This window comes from Octodon degus, unplaced genomic scaffold, assembly GCF_000260255.1.
Source record: "Octodon degus isolate 3935 unplaced genomic scaffold, OctDeg1.0 scaffold00015, whole genome shotgun sequence".
NCBI lineage: Eukaryota > Metazoa > Chordata > Mammalia > Rodentia > Octodontidae > Octodon > Octodon degus.
Window position 1 is genome coordinate 21,542,982 of NW_004524591.1, and position 21,441 is coordinate 21,564,422.

At 38.8% G+C, this 21,441-nt stretch overlaps 1 protein-coding gene across 2 annotated transcripts in view; it reads left to right on the forward strand.

Moving 5' to 3' along the window:
• Ccdc129 (coiled-coil domain containing 129) overlaps positions 1-20,984 on the forward strand; it is a 135,165-nt gene extending 114,181 nt beyond the window's left edge. For both annotated transcript variants that reach the window (XM_023709957.1, XM_023709958.1), the window contains exons 9-13: positions 7,801-7,883; positions 8,293-9,540; positions 18,401-18,528; positions 19,421-19,532; positions 19,962-20,984. In XM_023709957.1, coding sequence (XP_023565725.1) covers positions 7,801-7,883; positions 8,293-9,540; positions 18,401-18,528; positions 19,421-19,532; positions 19,962-20,285 — 1,895 coding nt within the window. In that variant the 3' untranslated portion in view covers positions 20,286-20,984. The remainder of the gene's footprint in view (positions 1-7,800; positions 7,884-8,292; positions 9,541-18,400; positions 18,529-19,420; positions 19,533-19,961) is intronic.
• The last annotated feature ends 457 nt before the right edge of the window (positions 20,985-21,441 follow it).

The window sequence follows — 21,441 nt, forward strand, 5'->3', positions numbered from 1 at the left end:
GGGTCTGTTCAGGACCCCGCGGCCTGGGTTGTCTCTCTAATTGGTTTAAAACAGCCAGTTGTGGATGGTGTGGATGATAAGATCTAGCTAGGGGATAAAGACAGGTAGGAGCAAGGGAGGAAGTCAAAGCCCCAAATCCATGGCAAGAGGAGAACTATAGCTCCTTGGAAATACTCAAAGGTGGCAAAAGTTCTGCTGGAGGTAAGGAGATATGTGAGGTTCCCCCAGGCCTGGTCTAACTATCATCAGGGATTGAGTAGGTGGACCTGGGTACTCCGGTAGCACTTGCATCACTCTTGCCAGATCCACGTAGTTTTCCAAGTCAAGTCCTCCCTCTGATACATGTTTTGTGAGCTGTAGGAGTGGTAAACAGTGCACATTTGTATTTCTCTCTTTGTTCAATACTCTAGCATAACTGTCTGGGGTTTTTCCTCCTGTATCAATTTCAATTCCTACAACACTAAGGGAATATTAGAATTTAGAAATTCAGTAGTGTTTAGATATTTGTAGTCTAATTCCCAAAAAAAAGTGCTTTATTCAGAGCAAAGATTTTAGCCACCTGAAGAAACTAATTCATTTGGAAACGGATCCACATTTCAAATGGTGAATTTTTCAACACAATTTAGGAAAAAATAAAATGTGTATACACACAAAATGGCTAAGAGAACTGTACTACTAATTCCTATTAGTTCATTGAAAGGAATAGTTAGTACTTACATTGTTTGATCAATTTTGTGTAACTATATCTGGTAATTTGAGCAACCACTTTTAAGATAACAATATGCAGTATAATAACCATTATTAATTTCCTATTTTCTGTTTTGAAATTTTGTATCTTTTTATTTTTTTTCCTCTGTTTAAAAAAAAATCCGATGCATTCAGTTTTTTTCTATCACAATCCAAGACAAAAAGCCTCTAGTTCTGAGAGCAACCTATCCCAGCTCCCATGTGACCTTACCAAAGTGAAGTTCTCAAAGTCTGAGTTTCAGAGAACTGTTTGTTTTAAACAACAAAAGATACTTATTCAATTAAAGGTAACCATTTCTATCACAAGTATATCCATTTTAGAGGAATTTATTCTTTCTACCTTTTCGAAGCCCTTCATGTTTCTATGCTTACAATTGAGCTGTCTACCCAGGAGCTCTGCGTCCAACTCTTGAGGAGAAAAATTGCATCTCTAATGACCAAGCTCAGGCTTTTTCCTGCCCATTATTTCTTAAATAATACAATAAGCACTTACATAGCTCTTACACTGTACTAGCTACTATACAAGTGACTTAAAGTACAGAGCAGGATGCACATATGTTCCTGTTACACGCAAGTGTTATGCTATTTGATATAAGGGGCTTGAGTAATCAAAGTTTGTGCTATAGGCAGGGACCAATCACATCCAAAACCAGGGACAACTGTATTTCCATTTGGACCAGACTTAGAGACCAGCGATCACATGGATAAATAGTTTAGATGGTATTATTTTATTCTAGTGTTCTGTTACATAGTTTCACCCAAACATTGCAAGAAAGAAAATAGCAATCTTCATATGTTACCTTTGCACTTCAGAATTATAATTACTTATCTAGAAAGGGGAAATAATGTTATACTGGGATCCTTTATAAAAAGATCAAAAGGTTCCAAGGTCTACCTTCCTCATATTCCACCGAGACTCGAAGCTCCTATGGAGGAACTTTGGATCCCCTAATGTTATAGAGTATGGGGTGAGGTTGCGGTCCAATGTTAATGTTAGTTATTATTATTAGTAATAGCTATTATAATGATAATGTCAATAACAATTATTAATAATGAGTTATTGTTCTGCACTGAGGTGTGAAATATTATTAACATAATCACTTATTTTTAAATATAGGTGAAAAAATAGGTGCTTCTTTTCCTCATTCTAAAGAATTCTACTACTATTCAGTTAATTATAGCAAGAGCATTGAGGTCCAGGCGGGAGGCAGAGAACAGTGAGGGAGCCCTTTCCTGGAAGGCATAAGCCCCTGGGTTAAATTCTTAGCAGCCAAACAAGTTTTAAATATAATACACAAATTAAATATTATACAAGCAGATATCCTATGACAAATATATAATAATTAGTCATCATTTCCTCTAACAGTAAATAAAGGAGTGTTCTACCACCCAGATTAAAAGCTCTATAAAAGTTTTATATTAAAGTTAAAGAATTTCTCTTAAAATCTCCTGCCATAGAAACTTCAATTTTATAATATTAAATTTATTATAAACTTCTAAGTATTTGTTATGAATATCACACTATGTCATTATCTTACTTTATATGGTTAATTATCTTTTGAAATGGGTTAATTAAAACAGTATTTGTAACATTAAAATAATGTAATATTCTTCTCCACATAATTTTCTCTTTCAGTACTTAAAAGATATTAGTTATCTTTCCAAGATTATTTCTAATAAAGTATCTGCTGCCATCTCGTCCTTGTTAACTCTACATGCATCTTCTTTCCCTGGCTGATTTTCAGCCTTTTCTCTTAATCACTGGTGCCAGACAATTTAATCTGAATGTACCCTCGCCTAGTTTTCCTTGTGTTTTCTATGGTTAGGTTTGTGGGGCTTCTCGAAACAATTCTTTTCTTTAAAATATTTCTTCTTGTGCTCCCCCTCCTCACTGGGATTTCTCATTGCATATGAAGCCACATGGAGTTCTCCTGCAGCTCACTGCTGTGCTTTTCATAACTTAAATTATGTTTCATGCCTGCATTTTATATCACTATGCCTTCTCTTCGTTAATCTCTTCTTATGTAATCTTTAATCTCCTGTTAATCCCATCCATTATACATTTGACCAGAGACATTAGAGTTTTCCTGCTTGCAACTTCAATTTGGACAGGAGGTTTCATCTATCCTCTAGCTTCTTAACACTATGGAATATCATCATGGGGCCGGGGAGATGGCTCAGTGGAATAAGAGCTTCCCTGGCAAGTGCAAGGGCCTGAGTTCAATCCCCAATTCTACAAAAAAAAAAGGAATATCATCACAATGAGCATCTCACGTCCTTGTCTGATCATTCTAACATCCGTGTCAGTTCTAGATTAGTTTTAATCAATATCTCTCTTTGTTATGGGTCACATTTTCCCAATTCTTTACATACCTGATACCATTTATTAGATGCCAAGTGATGTGGATTTTATATCTTGGATGCTAAAGCATTAAAATAGTCCTTTATTTTTTTGGTTGTTTTGCTTTTTATTTTAAAGAGTAAAAACAAGTAGAAACAAAGACAAAAACAGAATAACAAGCAGAAGTACAAAAGGTACAGAGTTTCAAAACAAGAATAAAAATTTAATAATGTTGTCATGTTATATATATTCATCATCAAATCTGTTGTTCAGATTAATAGATACAGGTATGCAAAACTCCTTTTGATTGTATTGAAATGATTAATGTAAGGTATAAAAACTAAGTTTAGGTTTTTAGCTACACATAGATACATATGGTGGCTTTGACACTAGCTATAAATAATCTCATAAATACTATTAAAATATTGCGCTTTCATATATATATATATATATATATATATATATATATGAAGGTCGTGTTAGTAGTTCTATATTTTTTACTGTTTCAGTTGTAACGAAGAATTTTACCTATATGATTCTTCCATGGGGTATACTTGTAAAAGAATTAGTCCATGTTAATAGTGCCTGTGAAGTTATAATACTACACAATTAGGCAATTTCTAATGGCATTGAACCCGGAAGCTTTGTCACAGCTTAAAACTCTGAGTAACCAAGTTTAAAATAATCGATGAATTATAATTTTTGAAATATTTTTAAGTATTACATAGCTTCTCTTACGTGAGAAACCAAAAATGTGATTTATTGATTTATTTATAATAATTTTCTTTTATTTTGAAAAATAAAAACAAGAGCAAGGAAAACAAAAGCAAAGGCAGAAACAGGGTAACATATAACAACACATACATTACAGATTTTCAAAACTAGAATAGCTGATTAACAGTGATTGATATATTATCTACTTTTATCATCAAATCTGTTGTTCAGATTAACAGATATAGTTATGCAAGATGGGAGATGTAATTGAACATTACAACATGCTTTCAAGAAATCTTAAATTTTTGTTCTCTCATTTTTTATTACCTTTTAAAACAATTTACTTTAAAGAGAGTATATTACTAATTGATATGACATTAGAAATGGTACACATTTAGAAGACCAAAATCACAGTTATTTCAGTCATGACTCGACTTTACACATTGCTGTCCTCAATGTAGTTGCTTAGTTCACAGATATCAGCATAGAGAGTTAGTCATGGTGAGAATTCTACCCATTAATGGCTATTTTCAAAAACCTGATAGAAATTCTTAGGACAATTGCTTTATCCATCTTGTATATATACATGTATGGTTTTGTCCCTACCAGCATTGGTTAATCTGTAATTCTTGTTGATTTCCATTTAACTGTATTTGTTACTCCTTTCAGTTTTTATTTCTTCTTTTGAGTACTTATACTAGGGAGACAATACAGTATTTACACATGTGGTCTGGTTTAATTCACTTATGAGTATATTCTCAAGTTGTATCCATTTACTTATGAAGTCTTGGAGGTTGTTTTACTTTATAGCTGAGTAACACTCTATTGTATAAAAACACCACATCTCTTTCATCCATTCTTCAGGTGATGGGCATTTTGGCTGTTTCCAAGATTTGGCTATCACAAATCTTGCTGCTATAAACATGGGTGCACATATATCACTATGATATGATGTTTTCAGTTCTTTTGGGAAAATTCCCAGAAGGGGGATAGCTGGATTGAATGGGATTTCCACTCCTAATATTTTGAGGAGACTTCACACTGATTTCCATAATGGTTGCAACAATCTACATTCCCACCCGCAGTGGAGAAGGGTTCCTGTTCCCCCACAGCCTCTCCAATATTTTTTGTTGGTTGATTTCTTCATGATATCCATGCTTTCTGGGGTGAGATGGGATTTCATTGTTGTTTTAATTTGCATTTCTCGAGTGGCCAGTGATGAAGAGCATTTTTTCACTTATTTATTTGCCTTTGTATTTCTTCCTCTGAGAAGAGTGTAATCATCTTAGATGCCCATTTTTGGATTGGGTCTTTAAATTTTGGGGCCCTGATATTTTTTAGTTCTTTATAAATTCTAGAGAGAAGACTTTTGTCTGAGTGATTATTAAGATTTTTTTCCAAATTTGTGGGTTGTCTTTTCACTCTGTTGGTAATTTCATTTGATGTGCTGAAACTTCTCGGTAAGAGGAAGTCCTAGTTGTTAATTCTTTCAAGTATTTCCCATGCAGTTTGATTTTTGTTCATGAAATGTTTGTCTACCCCTATATCTTCAAGGTTTCCTCCTGCTTTTTCTTCCAGGAGATTTATTGTCTGTTTTAATGTTTAGATCTTTAATCCATTTTGACTTTAATTTAGTGCATGGTGATAAACCCGGGTCTAGTTTTAGTTTTCAGCTGTAGAGAGCCAGTTTTTCCAGCACCATTTGTTAAAGAGGCTAACTTTCTCCTAGCAAACACATTTGGCCCCTTTGTCAAATATAAGATGTGTGTTTGTAGTTGTATCTGAATCTTCTAATCTATTCCATGAATCCTCTGGATTATTTTTTGCCAGTACCATGCTGACTTTATCATAGTAGCTTTTTAGTATAATTTCAAGTCAGGGATTGTAATGCCTTGTGCCTTGCCTTTGTTGCCCAGGATTGCCTTTGCAATTCTAGGGTTTTTCTGGTTCCAAATAAATTTTAGGAATGATTTGTCTTGATCTTTGAGGTATGTTGCTGGTATTTTGATAGGGATTACATTTAATTTGAATAACAATTTTTGGAGTATGACATTTTTCACAATGTTGGCTCTTGCTATCCAGGAGCAAGGAATATCTTTCCATTTTCTGAAATCCTCTTCAATCTACTTTTTCAGAGTACTGTAATTTTCATTGAATAGATCAGTTACTCCTTTAGTTAGATTAATTCCTAAGTATTTAATTTTTCACAGTGCTATTGTAAAGGGTATTGTTTCTCTCAGTGTGGTTGTTACCTGTGTAAAGGAATGTGATTGACTTTTGGGTATTGACTTTGTAATCTGCTATGCTACTGAATTTGTGTATTAATTCTAGTATCTTCTTGGTGGAGTTTTTTGGGTCTCCCAAGTAGAGTATCATGTCATTTGCAAATAATGATAGTTTGACTTCTTCTTTACCTATTCTTATTCCTTTTATTTCTCTCTCTCTTGTCTAATGGCTGTAGCTAATGATTCCATAGCTAGATTGAATAGGAGTGGTGATGGAGGACATCCTTGTCTTGTATCAGATCTCAGAGTAAAAGATTTCAGTTTTTCTCCATTTAGAATTATGGTATCAGTAAGAATATCATAGATGGATTTTATCAGATTGAGGCAGAGGACATCTATTCCAATTTTCTGTAGGGCTTTGATCATAAGTTGAATGTTGGACTTTGTCAAAAGTCTTTTCTGCATCAATTGAGATGATCATGTGGTTTTTAGACTTGGATGTATTGGTATAGTGTACTACATTTATAGATTTGTGTATGTTGAACTATCCTTGCATTCCTGGGATGACTCCTACCTGGTTATGTTATGTGATCTTCTTAGTGATTTGCTGTATTCTATTTGCTAGAATTTTATTGAGGATTTTTGCATGTATTTTCACGAGGGAGATTGACCTGTAATTTTTCTTTTTTAATTGAATCTTTCTCTTCTTTTGGTATCAATGTAATACTTGCCTCCAGGAATGACTGACTGGAATTATTGCTTCCTTTTCAATTTCATTAAAGTGTTTGAGGAGTATTTGGATTATATCTTCTGTAAATTTCTTGTAGAATTTAGCTGTGAATCCATCAGGACGTGGACTTTTCTTTGTTGCTACATTTTTCATTACATTTTCAATTTCATTGGCTGTTATTGAGTTATTGAGAGTTGTTATATCTTCTTGATTCAGTTTTGGTAATTTGTAGCTTTCTAGAAATCTGCTCATTTCTTCTGTGTCTTTGATTCTGTAAGAGTACAAGATGTTCAAAGTAGCTATTGGTTATCTCCTGAATTTTTACAGAATCTGTGGTAATTTCGCCCTTTTCATTCCTTATTGTTTGAATTTGAGTTTTTTTCCTTCCTCTTTTGATGACGTTAACTAGGGGCTTATCAATTTTATTTAATCTGACAAAGAACCAGCTTTTTTAGCCATATATTGCAGGGTTCCACACCAAGCCTGCCACTGGAGGAGGTTCCACTTCCTGCCTATCTGGTGCGGTGCCCTGTCTATCTGGTGGGAAGGTTCTGAAGGGTGGCTACAATATTCTTTTTATTTTTATTTTATTTATTTATTTATTTATTTATTTGCAGTACTGGGGATTGAAATCAGGAGGATCCTGCACTTGCCAGGCAAGCGCTTATTCTACTGAGCTATCTCCCTGGCCCCTACAATATTTAAATTTTTTTTTCTTATTTATTTATTTATTTAGTACAGAATCTTGCTATGCAGCTCAGACTCATAGTGATCCTCCTGTCTCAGCTCCCCAGTGCTGGGATTACAGGCATGAGCCACCATTCCCAGTTCCAACGTCATTTAGTTTCAAGAGAAGTTAGCTCCTCATTTTATTCAGTCCCTATTTTACTTTTTGTATCAATAAGCAGTTTTCTGCAAGCTCCCAGGGGGGAAAAAGTCCTTGGGATTTCTTTATTTGTTTGCACTTGACATGTATGGTCTGATCCCTGACCTGTTGTTAGCATGTTTGCACCTTCTAATCACAGCTGTCTCTTTTCCCACAGGCACCAGAGTGGACAGAGCCAACAGCTGTCAGTCTGACAGCAGCGGGTTTTTGGAGGAGCCAATGGAACCTCTGCCCCTCCAGGTACAAGGGGTTGGAACAGGGCCCTGATTCCTCACCCCACATGCTCCATTTCAACCCTGGAGCCACTCTCCCAACCTAATTCCCAGTAAACTCTAAGTTCTTGCCACAACAGAAAGGATTTGAAGTTCTGCCCTCTACAGCAGGGAGGTAAGGATGGAATCACAGAAGCCAAGGTGCCAAAACTGGCAACCATCCTTTCCTTTTCACTTTCCTTGACTTTTCTAATCAAGGACAGTGAGCCTCATGGAGAAGAGTTGCTAGATGAGGAAGTAAACTGATACAGAAACTTGAAACTTGAGCTGTAACCTTGATCTCCTGACTACTGAATTAATGGTGATATCTTTTGCCTTATACTTATTGCCACCTCCACTTCCTGACTCATGTTCTTCTGTCCTGGTTTCTCCTACAGATGCCTTCCTTGCCAAGCTGCCAGAGTCCCACTGAGGATGGAGCTAGAAAGCCCTGGGATCAGTGTCACAGCTCAGTGTCACCCAAGGACTGTCAGCAACAGTCCAAAAGCTTTGATTCCAAGAGCCTGATGAGCTTGTCGTTTTCAAGCCAAGACTGGAGTGTCTTGGAAGAAAAGGCCTCAGCATCTGTGGTGAAGGAAGAACCTCAGCATGAGGCCATAGAGGAGGCTCAAGAGCTGCTGATCTCTGAGATGGCCCTTGCCAAGACCACCACTTGGAGAGAACACCCATGGGAAGACAACCATCTGCAGCAGCCCCCACCAATGCACCAGGCTAAACATGAGGGGACTGGATCCATACCCATTTCCACACTTGATGACCCTCTGGGGTGTATGGTGGCACACATCATAGAAGAGAAGAAAAGATCTCCGTGGCCTGAGGGAGCTGGAGAAGTGCTCATGCAAAATCACCATTGTGAGTCTCATAAGTCATCTGGAATTGATCACACTCAGGACAGTTTCCCTCAAAGGGGCTCTGATGCACCAGGAGCAGAAGAAAGCAGCAAACTCAGTCCTGACATCAGCAACATCCTCCTGGAACAAGAGAGGCCACCACAGCACATTCTCAGGAGTGAGAATGGAGTCACTCCTTATAGAGCTGACCTTGTTGAAGAACCAGATAAATCCACTTCTCACCTCAATAAACTGCTTGGAAATGCTCCTATGGACTCAAGTGCTGGCCGCTCAAGGTCTGTGACAACCCAGATGTCCTCCAGTCTGATGTCAGGTGCTCAGAGTGTTGTGGCCTTGGGCATGGATTACAGAAAAACAGATATAGAATGCGTTCCATGTGACCCTATGACAATGACAAAACTGAGGCAGATCACAGAAGCAAGACAGATCAGTGACGTTTCTGTTCAGACTTACACATGTGAATCTGAGCCCTGCTATTGCTGTATTTTCCCGAGCAATGAAGCCTCCTCTCATGAACCTCAGGCCCTCACCACATCAGCCTCTCTGGACACAAGTTCCCCTAGTGTAGACCCAATGGGCACTTCCCCCACCACAACCACTCACCACTGTGTCTGCTGCCATCACCATTTCCACAGCTGTGAGGAAAGGCCAAGCATTGGTCCTACTACTTCTGTCAGCAGACACTGGCTGTGTTCACATGCAGAGCACCTGGAAGCCAAGTTCATGAAGACCTTGCGAGTTCTTCAGGACACAATTGTGAGGGAACTGTGTTCTGTAAGTGTTTTCCTCTGCAAAGACAGGCAGATGTCCCAATGATAGTGTCATCGCCTCAGGGATGATGCCTGGCCTTCCTTTCTGAATGTGAGATCTCAGATTATAAAATACCTTCCAGTTTAAGTCATGAGAAACATGCAAAGAATGCTTTATGCTGTAGCCTCCTAACTTTCTTATTTTATTCTTCAATCACCTTTTGAAGCAAGGAACACAATTTTTATTATTATTTTATAGAAGGGAAAACTAAGACATGAAACAATATATTCATATGTGCAATGTTATAAATATGAATGCATCTGTCTCCTCTCCTATTCAGTCCAGCTGAGAAGTTCTAGGTCTTAAATTCATTTCACTGTGTAAACTTGCATGGGACACTTAATCTCTCTGAGCCTATAAAACAGGGGCATGATCCATGACACAGACCTAGTACTGCCATAAGATTCAACAAAATAAAAATTGTAAAGCATTCAGCACATTCAGATACAGTACTTAGCACATGATCTGGGGCAAAGAAAGCATTAGATGATATCCATTAACAGTGTTACTTTTACTGTCAATTTTTATTACTATTTTATCATGGCTCAGGTCTTGAATCTAGAGCTTCTCATGCCAAATACAGGGACTTCTGCTGTGCCTTTGTCAAGCTTGTTTAAGGTGAACGTAAGAGTTACAGAGAACTGAAGATCCTCCACTTTCTTTAGCCCTTGACTAGTCAGCAAGCATTTATTTTTTAAAATAATTTTATTGAGAAACAAATAGCAATGAGACAGTTTCAAAACCGATTACTAGCACAGTTTTAATAGTTAATACATTGCATATTGTTGTTGTCTTAGTGGTTCTTCACTGTACAAGAAGCAGACATGATATCCTGTCCACAAACACTATTAGAACAAATCTCTCTATTCATTGAATTAAGAGAATGAAGCTGTATATCTATCTTAACTCTTTTGAGTATACAGATACAAAATGGTCTTTCATTTGTATCCCCTTTTTTGGAAAGTTTTGTCAGCAAGGGCATTCCATTGTCATTCAAATATTATAGGTGTGTGAATTCAGCAAAATACGCCAATATAGTCTAGTAGTCCATAATAGTAGTGGGTTTTCCATAAGACTGGCAGTATCAGAAGTTGTTGACTTGAGCCTTTTACAGCTCAGCATATTAATGTCTTTACTTTTATACTTTGGTTTTATACTTTTCTGCTGGATGGTTAAGACCAAGATAAATATTTAACAAGCTTGTCTAGCACCTCTCTTCAGCAGTTCTTGAGGTGAGAAAGAGGTTTTCAAGGCTAAATTGGAGACTATCACAACTGAAAATACTGAAAGGGGATGGGATTGGATCATGTAGGATTGTACCTTTTCAAAGACAGTGAAGAGGAGCTATGATTTACTGAATGAATACAGTTTAGTACACTTCGTGCCTGCGTCTTATTCTTTAATTTCATAAATGTATATTGAGAGCTTATGCTAATCATTTTTATGTTTTGCTATTTAAAGTTTAATTTTGTGCATGCCATAAAATTCTTAAATTATGCCAGTTCTTCCTTTCTTACTGAATTCCAAAAATGTGCCAATTCTTCCTTTCTTTGTAGATGAGAAAACTAGTACTGAGAGAATTTAGTTATTTTTTCCAACACCTTTCAGCTACTAATTTCAAATTTAAATTCAGATGTGGGAGACACCAGATTCATAGACATACCACTCTAAGCAAAGATGTGCCCAACTTAAAATGTGTAAATTTACATAAAAGTAATATTAGAATTAGAAAATTACTTTTTGAAAGTAACTCACTACATGATCCTTCAAAATACAGAAATCTGTGCAAATGTAATATAAACAATGAGTGATTACATTAAAGGTCAAATAATTTATAACCAATGTATTTTATACTCAGTAACATCCAGTCAGTTAAAATCATCACATTATCGTTTTTCTTTTTCTTTTCTTTTTTTATTTTGGTTGGTTGAATTGGGTATTGAACTCAGGCACTTATGCTTGCCAGGGAAGCGCTTATTCTACTGAGCCATCTCCCCGGCCCAAAATCATCCTATTTTCAAACTGCAAGACTACTAGCCATTTGGAATATTTATAAATGATCCAGAATCATTTTTGTAATAGTAAGATAAGGCTTCACGTAGGTATGGAGCTTGATCAATTCTAAGCATATTATTCAAAAGTTCAGTAGTGAAAAGAACACAGGCCAACGTGTAGGTGGAATCCCCTGGAGCATGGACGGTAGTAAGATTGACACTTCCAGTGTTAATGATAGTTAACTGATATCACCTCAAGCTTTCCCTGTGCCAGACCAGGTGTGAACTACTGTACTTGACTGCTCTGAAAGCTTCAAAGTTTTTATTTTATTAAATCTCAAGTTTCGAATTTTGTAGATCGCTATCACACTCATCATCGTCATGTAGGTAGAAGGTCTTGTACTCTCAGTGCCAGGTGACATTTAGCAATGTTGATGGCATTTTTAGTTGTCACAGCTGGAAGGAGTTGGGTGCTACCTGACATAAGGGGAGAGAGATCCGGGTTGCTGCTAACTGTCCTTTAGTGCACAGGATAGCCCTCAACAAAGACCTGTTTGGTCCCAAGTGTTAATGGTGCTAAGGTTGAAAACCTCAGCTCTAAGGGAAGAGCTACTTACATTACTCACTTATTTTGCATGGAAAACTGTTAGAAATGAATGATAACTAGTGAAGGTGACATTTGGAAAGCCTAAACAGGAAAACAATTAAGTCTTAAAATTAAGTACTCCTGTTTCTATGATGAAAACCAAGTATTTGGTCCAATGTATGAATGTACATTTTGAGAGATTATTTTTGTAATTTATATCTTAAGATAAGCTTTACAATGACACATGAATTAAATCATTTTATTTAAAAATAACAAACAATATATAATCAAAACTGTTAAAACTTCTAGAAGAAATGGTTCTTCTAGACATACCAATGTCATTCTGCAGATATTTAACTCACAAAGATTAGTATCTGCTTTCTGTTCACATCATCCATAATAAAAATCCTGTATTGGATTAAGAAGAGAAAAAATGAACATACCAATAGACTGAAAAGCTACAAGTTTATTGCTTCAAATCGTCTTTGGTAAATTATTAGCACTTAATTCACATTTTGTATTATAACCAGATATTTATGACAACAAATGTATATTAATAGTCAGACTCATTCACTGAGTGATCTGAGCAAAAGTTAAGGTAACAAGAAAGACCTACAGTTTTGTAAAGAAGAAGAAAGGGTAACAGCCTCCTATGGCACAAAGGGAAAACATGTGCTACTCAAGGTTGTCCTTTGGTATGGTTGGGTGCCTCTGACAAGTCAACACAGGCAAAGGGAGCTCCAGGGCAAGACCAGGGGCTGGATGTCTACTGCACTGGGCAAGCTATGGCATCCAGGAAAAAGGGCTGATTAACTAGTACAGCCTAGTCAGACTGTTGCTATCAAAAGCTAGGTGTTATATTGGATATTGTGGTGTCCATGACTTTTGGAGGAGCATGGTTTTGAGGAATGAACAAGCAAGTAAGCATCTGGGAGCAGATGAACAGGTAAGAGGTTAGGAGGATTGCAGCTTCTAGCAGGAAGCTAAACTGGGAGGAATAAGAGACATCCCTGGGCAAGGTCAGACACAGGAACCCAGAGCCAGGTATAAGGTAAGGACCTGGCTTAGAATAAAGGCAGAAGACTAAACATCGGCTAGCTGCAGGGGTGACCCTGACTGTGGACTTGGGGTCTTTTCATTCTGCCTATTTCATGGAGAGAGAAGAAAGAGCTTCATGAAAGGCAATGGATCTGGATAGTCCCAGTTGTGTGAAAGGATCTGACTTCCTGAATTAGATTTCCCTTCTGATTTAACATCATGACACACCTGCACTTATGCAGAAAATAGAGGCATGAGGTGCATTATGTGCAGCATCCATCTTCAGACTCACTTGTATGTTTTATTTTATCTTGTTTTATTATCATTTATGCATTTGGTACAGGGTCTCACTACACAGCTGGGACTTGTAGTGATCCTTTTGTTTTTAGCCTTCCCAACACTGGGATTACAGGCATGCACCACCATGCCAGATGCGGTTGCCAGCTCTACACACCCTGGGGGCTGGGCCGGCTGGGCATGCAGGACCAGGAATTGAACTCTAGTCTCTGTGTTTGCTAAAGCAGACACTTTGTCCACTGAGCTGTCACTTGTAGGTTTTAAATACATAGGTACTTGAATAATTGTAAGTGCCACCATCCTATGGACACTGATGCCTTGTCTCATAGTTCTTCGGCCTTCTTGTCTCTTAGAATTTGCAATTGTATAAAAAGATAATTCTGGGGCCAGGGAGATGGCTCAGTAGAATAAGGGCTTGCCAAGCAAGTGCAAGGGCCTGAGTTCAATCCCTGGTTCTGCAAAATAAAAATAAAAATAAAAAACATAAAAAGAGACAATTCTACATCCAGTTAATTTGTCACTACACACTTGCTGAGAAGGATATTCTATCAAGTTTTACTAAATGATAATGATTTTCTCTTTATCTCTACTCAAGGAACTAGAAAGATACATTCAAAAGAGACAACCAGAACGCCCACACATATACACATGCATATTTGTACTTGCTCACAGGCATAAACACAGGCACAGACACCACATATTTAGAAAGCCAAGTGGAGATAAGCGACTTTGTTCTTCCTTAAGCAGCGGCTACTCAAAGAATAGAGTATAAAAAGCTGCGCAGGTAGAAACATCTCCTGGGAGTGATCCTGGAATTATAAAGCATGAAAAATATTCTGAAGAAGTGACTTCAAGTTAAATGCTATGTGCTAGCTAGGTGTGATAAAAAATGTTTTATGAAAGAAAAATAGAAAATAGGCCTTGAGTTATAGGCCAACATCTATAATATCCTATGTATGATCCGGAATTCCAAGCAGAGTTTAGATAAAGGACTTGACTGAGTAAAACCTCTCCACCTCACTCGCTTGCCCAGTGGCAGCTCTACACAGAAATGCAGCACTGTGTTTTTAGTTTTAACATCATCTAAGATGATGGCTTCTTGGTATGATTTGGTTCTTACATGTTAGTGAATCCTTCATGGTAATTTGTTAATTCAAAAATTGACTTGCTGACATAATTGAATTTATGTATGTGTGAATTCTTAAGAATTATTTATTAATTCAAAAAGGGGTACTCCACAACCAAAATCTTTCCAGAAAAGAAAATAAGATATATCAGAAATAAGACTTCTGAATAGTAGAAAATTCTATAATGTTGATGATTTGGGTATAAAGATAAAGCAAAATATGCACATTTTAAAAGTAATATCATCTAACTCACAAATGAAAGTTCAGGGTCATTTTGTACCAGTTCTCCTGATGTTGAAGATGAAATTTGTTGTAATAGGTCTGGATAATAGTAGAATAGTCCTTGAATCATATTTGGTTTAACTCTGCCTTTATATTAGGAGAAACAAAAAGTTTAATATACATTCCTTCCCCCACTTCCTCCTTGTATAAAGTGTGCTTTATTCTAAACTTTCCTGTTTTAGGGCTAAAATATATTTTTGAGTGTTTCCAGGTGACCAGAAGATGGCATTATTTCAGAATCTTCCACACCACTCCCTTTTGAGAGCATGGCCCCCCACCAGCTATTCTCAGTTCCAACCCCTACCCTGCAGCCTGCGCCCACAAAGGGACACACAGGAAGGTCCAGATGGAGCATAAATCCCAATTTTTTATGCTATTCAGCCTACTTGAGGTGGGACCACACTCTTACTGCAGTTTTTTAAAATCCATTTTAGTAAGAAAATAGGAATGAAACAGTTTCAAAACAGATTAGTATGACAGTTACAATAATTAATACATTGCATATTGTTGTCTTCCCAGTAGTTATTCAGAAGACAAAATGCAAACATGATATCTTGTCTAAACAATATTAGTACAAACCTTTCTTCTCAGTGAACTAAGAAAAAGTAGCTGTTGTTTGTCCTATCTTGTATATACATATATATTTTTCACAAACACACACACACACACACACACACACACACAATGGTCCTTTATTTATATCCCCTTTTTTTTGTTTTGTTTTGTCAGAGATGGGTGTGCCACTGCAGTTAGAGCAGCTGTATTTGGAGAAGTCTTTAAAGGACCTTTTCATACTTGATGCCAGACCAAAGATTGTAGGTACTTCAATTCAGCAAAATAACCCAATATAGTCCAATAGTCCATAATAGTAGTGGGCTATCAGCACAACTGGCGATTGTCTGAAGTTGTTGACATGGGCCTTTTATAGCTCAGCATATTGATACAGCTTTCCTTTTATACCTTGTGATACTTTTCTGCTGCATGATTAAGACCAAGTTAAAGCAAGACCTATATAACTAAAAATATAACTTTTGCTATCTGACAAGGTCAGTCAAATCCTCTCAGGATTTACCCTGGAACCATGTACAGCACCTTGTGGGTCTTTTATCAGTGTTCTCACTGCAAGTTTAAAGTAAATTTGGACCAGCTGGCTAATCTTGGGATCAATTTGAGTGACTTAATCTGCTCCCTCCTAAGGGATGGATAACTTCTCTATGTGTCCAGTTCTCCTGTAATCTCTGCTATGACTCAGTTAGATGTTGAGAGGAAAAGACATAAATCAGGGAGTTGGGTGGAATATGAGTACCAATTTTGGCCACAGAGCATGTAGTTAATGATTTTCAGGTAAAACACTTATTTATGAAAGGAGCTCTCATGGTCTCCAAGATCTTTTCTAGTTATCTTTCAAGTACTTTTGCTAACATGGATGATGTTTTAGACTACTTGATTCAGATTCATTTACATGGAGTCTAAAAGTAATTAGAGTTTTATAATGTAAAATGCATAATCAAAATAAAATCAAACTTAATTCGCAAAGCAAAACAATTTTATTATTCAAGTTGTCACTCCTACGAAAGTACTTGCATGATGAAAATTCTACTAAAGATAGCCATCAGACTTCCAGGGTCTTGCCTTGTAGTTCTGTCAGAAAGGTAAAAAATTTGGCATTTCCTAGAAACAGGGCTGGAGAAATTAGCCTAACGGTAGGTTCCCTCTCTACAGAAGAAGGTTAAGGGGCTCTACCAACCTTTAAAGGGCTTCTCCAGAGCCCCACACCATGCTCTCTGCTTCCATTCTTTTGGCTACCCTATCTACAAAGGAAGCTTGGAAATAGCATTTTTTAGGTGTAGAATTATGTTAAAAGGAGGAAAAGGGAGAAAGATAGCAGATAGGCAACTAGAAGCTTCTGCCACATGGATCCGTGAGCAGGGCTGATAAAGGTTGTTTACAGTACAATTATCACAAAGGCAGTAGACAGAGACCCTTGTTTTCTGGGCCTGGGGTCTATTTAAAGCACGACTGAACATAGGCTGCAAATCAAGGGGAGAGCTGGTAGACTCAGCAAGTCATCAGGGTGCTCCCCAAGTGGACTGGGCTTGGATATGAAAAAGCCAGATCAAGAGGGGAAAAAAAGCCTCTCTTTGGTAACTGCTGAGAGTAGAATGAGCTGGACATTAAAAAAGAAAATGAGTGAAGGAAAGAACCGAGCAGGGGCTCTGTAGACTCAGCGAAGTGAAAAACCACAGGAAGGCTGGTCCGTGTAAATGCAGTTAGACCACTTGTGTGTATGAGCTGACAGGTATCGAGGTGCAGGTTCTGTCCTCTTTTGGAGACTGGGAGACAGCCCTTCATCATCCAGATGAGAACATTTCAAAAGAATGATTTTCAGGTCTCTGAAAAAGATACATCTGAGTTTTAAGAGATACATCTAAGCCCCCTTCAGTAAATGCTATGAAAGGTGAGGGGTCTATACCAGGTTTTGATTAGAGCAAACAGTTAATTTGCCTGGTAGCCTAGTGTTTTCACAGATGGGCCCAGCACTGGGATTACAGGGATTACAGGCATGCTCCATTATGCCTGGTTTTATGGTGGGAACAGTGAGCCTGGGATTCTGGGGCCAGCATGGCAGGCAGTACCAGGGATCGAACTCAGGACATTGTGATTGCCAGGCATGTGCTTAGACCACCAAACTATCTCTCCACTCCTTAGATGGGCATTTTAATTGGGGACAGGGGAAAGGAGAGATCTCATGTAAGAGGTCTTGTCTTGTGCTACCAGAAGCCATGGTGGAGTTCAGTCAAGTATTTTAGTGTAACTTGGAGTTATGTGCATAGAATTTCACATTTCACAGGGCTGAACAATATGGTTCAATTAGGAAACTGAGGCAAAAGCAGTCCTAGAGATATTTATGATAGAAAGGATGACACATCATGAGCAGTGTGGAGCAGGACAAAGGTTAGAAGGAGCTCAACTCTAAATTTTAATTCCTGGAGAGGATAGGATGCCTCATTCGGCCTGTCTTGCTCCTTGTGGACTGATTAGTCTGGTGGGGCTGATCCTACATATTTCAGTCTACAGGCACTGTCACTGTGTGTGGCTAAGACTGGTATCAAATATTCTGGCAGATATTCTTTAATCAAACACATACCAGCAGAACAGATGTGTTCAATGTTCTTGGTACTTGGCACCAAAGTTAAAGGCAATTAAGCAAGGCTCAAAAGTTCTAAGCGCCCGCCCTCTCTCTGGCCCTGCCTTTTACTTTCTTTGGTTCATGTCCTTGAATTCTTATAGCACAAGACCTTGTGCTTCCAAAGACACCGTGAGTTCTGCCCAAGCACCCCCCCAACTACTGCCACCCTCCTGTCTCAGCCAAGTGCTGCCTCTAACTGCTTCCAGGAGCTGAAGGCCCTCCTGAGTGGGAAGACATATCCCCTCCCCACAGAGAGCTGTCCCAGCGAGTCAGGAAGGACCCCTTCTCAATTCCTTCTCCTTGTTCTCAATGTACCATCCAGGAGATCGAAGCCATGAAGACGATATGCCAGAGTTTCCGGGAGCATCTAGAGGAAATTGAACAGCACCTTGTGTGCCAGCAAGCACTCCTTTGCAAGGACATGTCAGAGGAGGAAAGGTAATTGTCTAAAAGAGCCGGAACTCAAAGTGCCAGCTTAGACACCTGGAGCAAGGGAAGGCAATCAGGGCAGGACAGAACCAACGAGCACCCTGCCTCAGAGCTAATGAGAAATCGGCCAGTGTTCACTTTGCTTCCGTGATCTTGCTTTTGCTTTCTCGGTGGAAGCCTGTGAGAACCATTCTCCAGAGAAGAACACTTATTCTTTAGGCCAGGGCAATTTGAGAAGGTCAAGGGGGCAATCAACTGGGAGGAGTGAGGATGCCAGCAGGATGTCTTTAATCAATGAGGATGGGGCTCTCAGGAAAGCACAAAGCCTGGAAATTATTAGAATTTAGAAAATCCACATTATTTTTAAATGTATTGTTTAAAAGTTCCCAAAATGGATGCATCTTCTCTGCCTGAGGACCACAGGGTGGCAATAGGGTATCATTGTAAAGACCAAGAAGATTCCTACTAGGGAGTTGGACATGTTCTACAACTGTTGTTGGTGATAGTTTATACAGCTTGATAAATTGGTTATAAATCACTGAATTGTATCTTAAGCCAGGAAAACTTCATGCTAAGTAGATTATACATCAAGAAAGTGGTTTTTGAAAAGATAAAAGCACATAGAGATTGTAGCTCAGTGGTTGAGAATGCATCTAACATGCTGGAACCCTGACTTCATCCTCAGTCTTGCAGGAAAAAGGGCAACATGGCCTAGTAAGATGCTTATGCCTACAGCTTAATCAAATAAAAAACGTGGCATGCCCTTTTAGGAAATTTCAATAACAAGACCTACATGACATCCCTCCTTTCCCCTGTCCCCAATTAAAGTGTCCATCTGAGAATGGAAAACTGCACCTGGAAGAACTGTTCAATTTGGTTGTTTCCTATTGTTTCCCTGCAGGGAGGAGGCTGACCAACTTCAGACTTTACGTGAGGCCCTGAGGCAGCAGGTGGCTGAGCTGGAGTCTCATTTAGGACACCGGGCCCAGCAAATCAGAGAAGGGATCCTCTTGGTATGGCACAGGTGTAGATGGGACTTTATCTAGCCAGCCATGGGAGGGGGCATCCAGTGAGAAGCATGACTGTGCAGTCACTTCAGACTCTGGGGCGATGTGTAGGACATGTACCTTGCCTTCTCAGGCCCACAGATAGCTGGTGGTGAGTCAGCGGTGGAACTCAGTTCACCTAACCTAGGCTAAATCTCACCCTGGTGCTGTATATAAAAGACAAGTTTTTTTATTGCCCGTTTTCTAACAAAAAGCATGAGCTTGGTGAAGCTTGGGTTTTGAGTCAATATAAATTAAGTCGCTACTATAATCTGCTGGAAACAACCTATTCTAGAGAATTCACATCTCATGAATATCTTTCTCCCTAGTCTGAGTTATGCACTGGGTGCAAGTGCGATGTGTCACCTTCTGTGTTTGTCCTCTTTTTCCTTTCAGCATCCGGAGCTCCTCACAGGGGAGGCATATGAACACTGCACAAGTCTGCACCAACACAACTGGAGAGAGGAGAATGATGGCCAGACTTCAGAGGCCGGGACTCAGCCAACCATTGCCCCTGAGCCTACCTTTCCTTCCAGTGGTGGCCACCAGGCTCCCTGTGCAGGCCCAACACAGGTGGCTGCCCTTGATACACCTGATTTGGAGACCAGCACCAGTACGTCTCCCTTATCAGCAACTTGGGCAGAATCAGGCCCAGCCTGTCCAGCTTGTTCTGCTGGGGAAAGGGGTACAATGTCCTGGTCTGGATCAGAGCTCATTTGATGATCTTTGTACAAAATGGAAGAGACAGAGCAGTGGTAGCAAAGAAATCTAGATTTTCCCTCCACGGATGTCTACCAACCTTTCAGCAGCTATGTTTTTCATAATCCACTCTTTGGTTAAAGTAGGGGGAATTGAGAATATTTGACTATTCATTCACTATAGAACAACTAAACTTCTAGTTCATAACCTGACATGGGATGGAGAAAGATATACAGATTCTGTGTTGCTAGAGATTGGTGGATGACAGAACATAAACACATACATGTGCTTATCATTAAAACTAGGAAAATGCTTTGAAGATAATAACCAGGTTTCATGAGCGGCAACAGAGTTGGGTGTCCGATTCTGATCTGGTGTCAGAAGGGTCTAATTGGGGAAGTGACAAAAGATCCAGGCTTTGGAGGTCCCAGACTGTCTAAACCTGAGTCAGTTGGCCTGAGAAAGTGCTGACGAAGCACCTGCTCAGTTCTGAGGATTCCACCTGGACTGTAGGCAGCAAAGGGCAAGACAGAAGAGTACCTATTCACTGAGATTTGGGTGGATAGTGAGAGAAAAAATAATAAGATAATTTCTGTACCTACAGTGCGGTGGAGAAGTCAGGGTGCTAGTATCACAGATGTGACAGGGAGTGACAGGGAGACTTCCGTGGGTGGCCCAGGAAAGTTCTTGCTAAAAGGAAGCCGTTGGAGAAAGCCCAGAGCAGTGGCCACTTTTGATCACCTATATTCTTTTATGGATATATGAATTTTACCGAACACATTGTGTTATTTTCCTCTTTGCTGGGACAAATACCAGACACCCACAATTTAAGGAAGAGAGGTTACTTTGGCTCACAGTTTGTAGAGGTTTTGGAAGTCTGCTGTCTCCGAAGCATAATATAATGGCAGAGAAAATCTACTCACTTCATGGTGCCCGCGAAGTAGAGAGAACAACTGGAGGAGCTAGGAAAAGAAATACAGGTCACGCCCACAGCATTGCACCTCTTCCAGCCTAACCCCACCTGCTAAGGGCAATTCAGCTGCAACTTCCTGTCATCTCCCAAAGGTGTCTATGGTCACGAGAGGCTTTAGGGGGACATCTGGATCTAAAACACACATTGTTTTGTTAGCAATACTTGTAAATAAAATAAAATTATATCCTATTTCTTATTACGTAC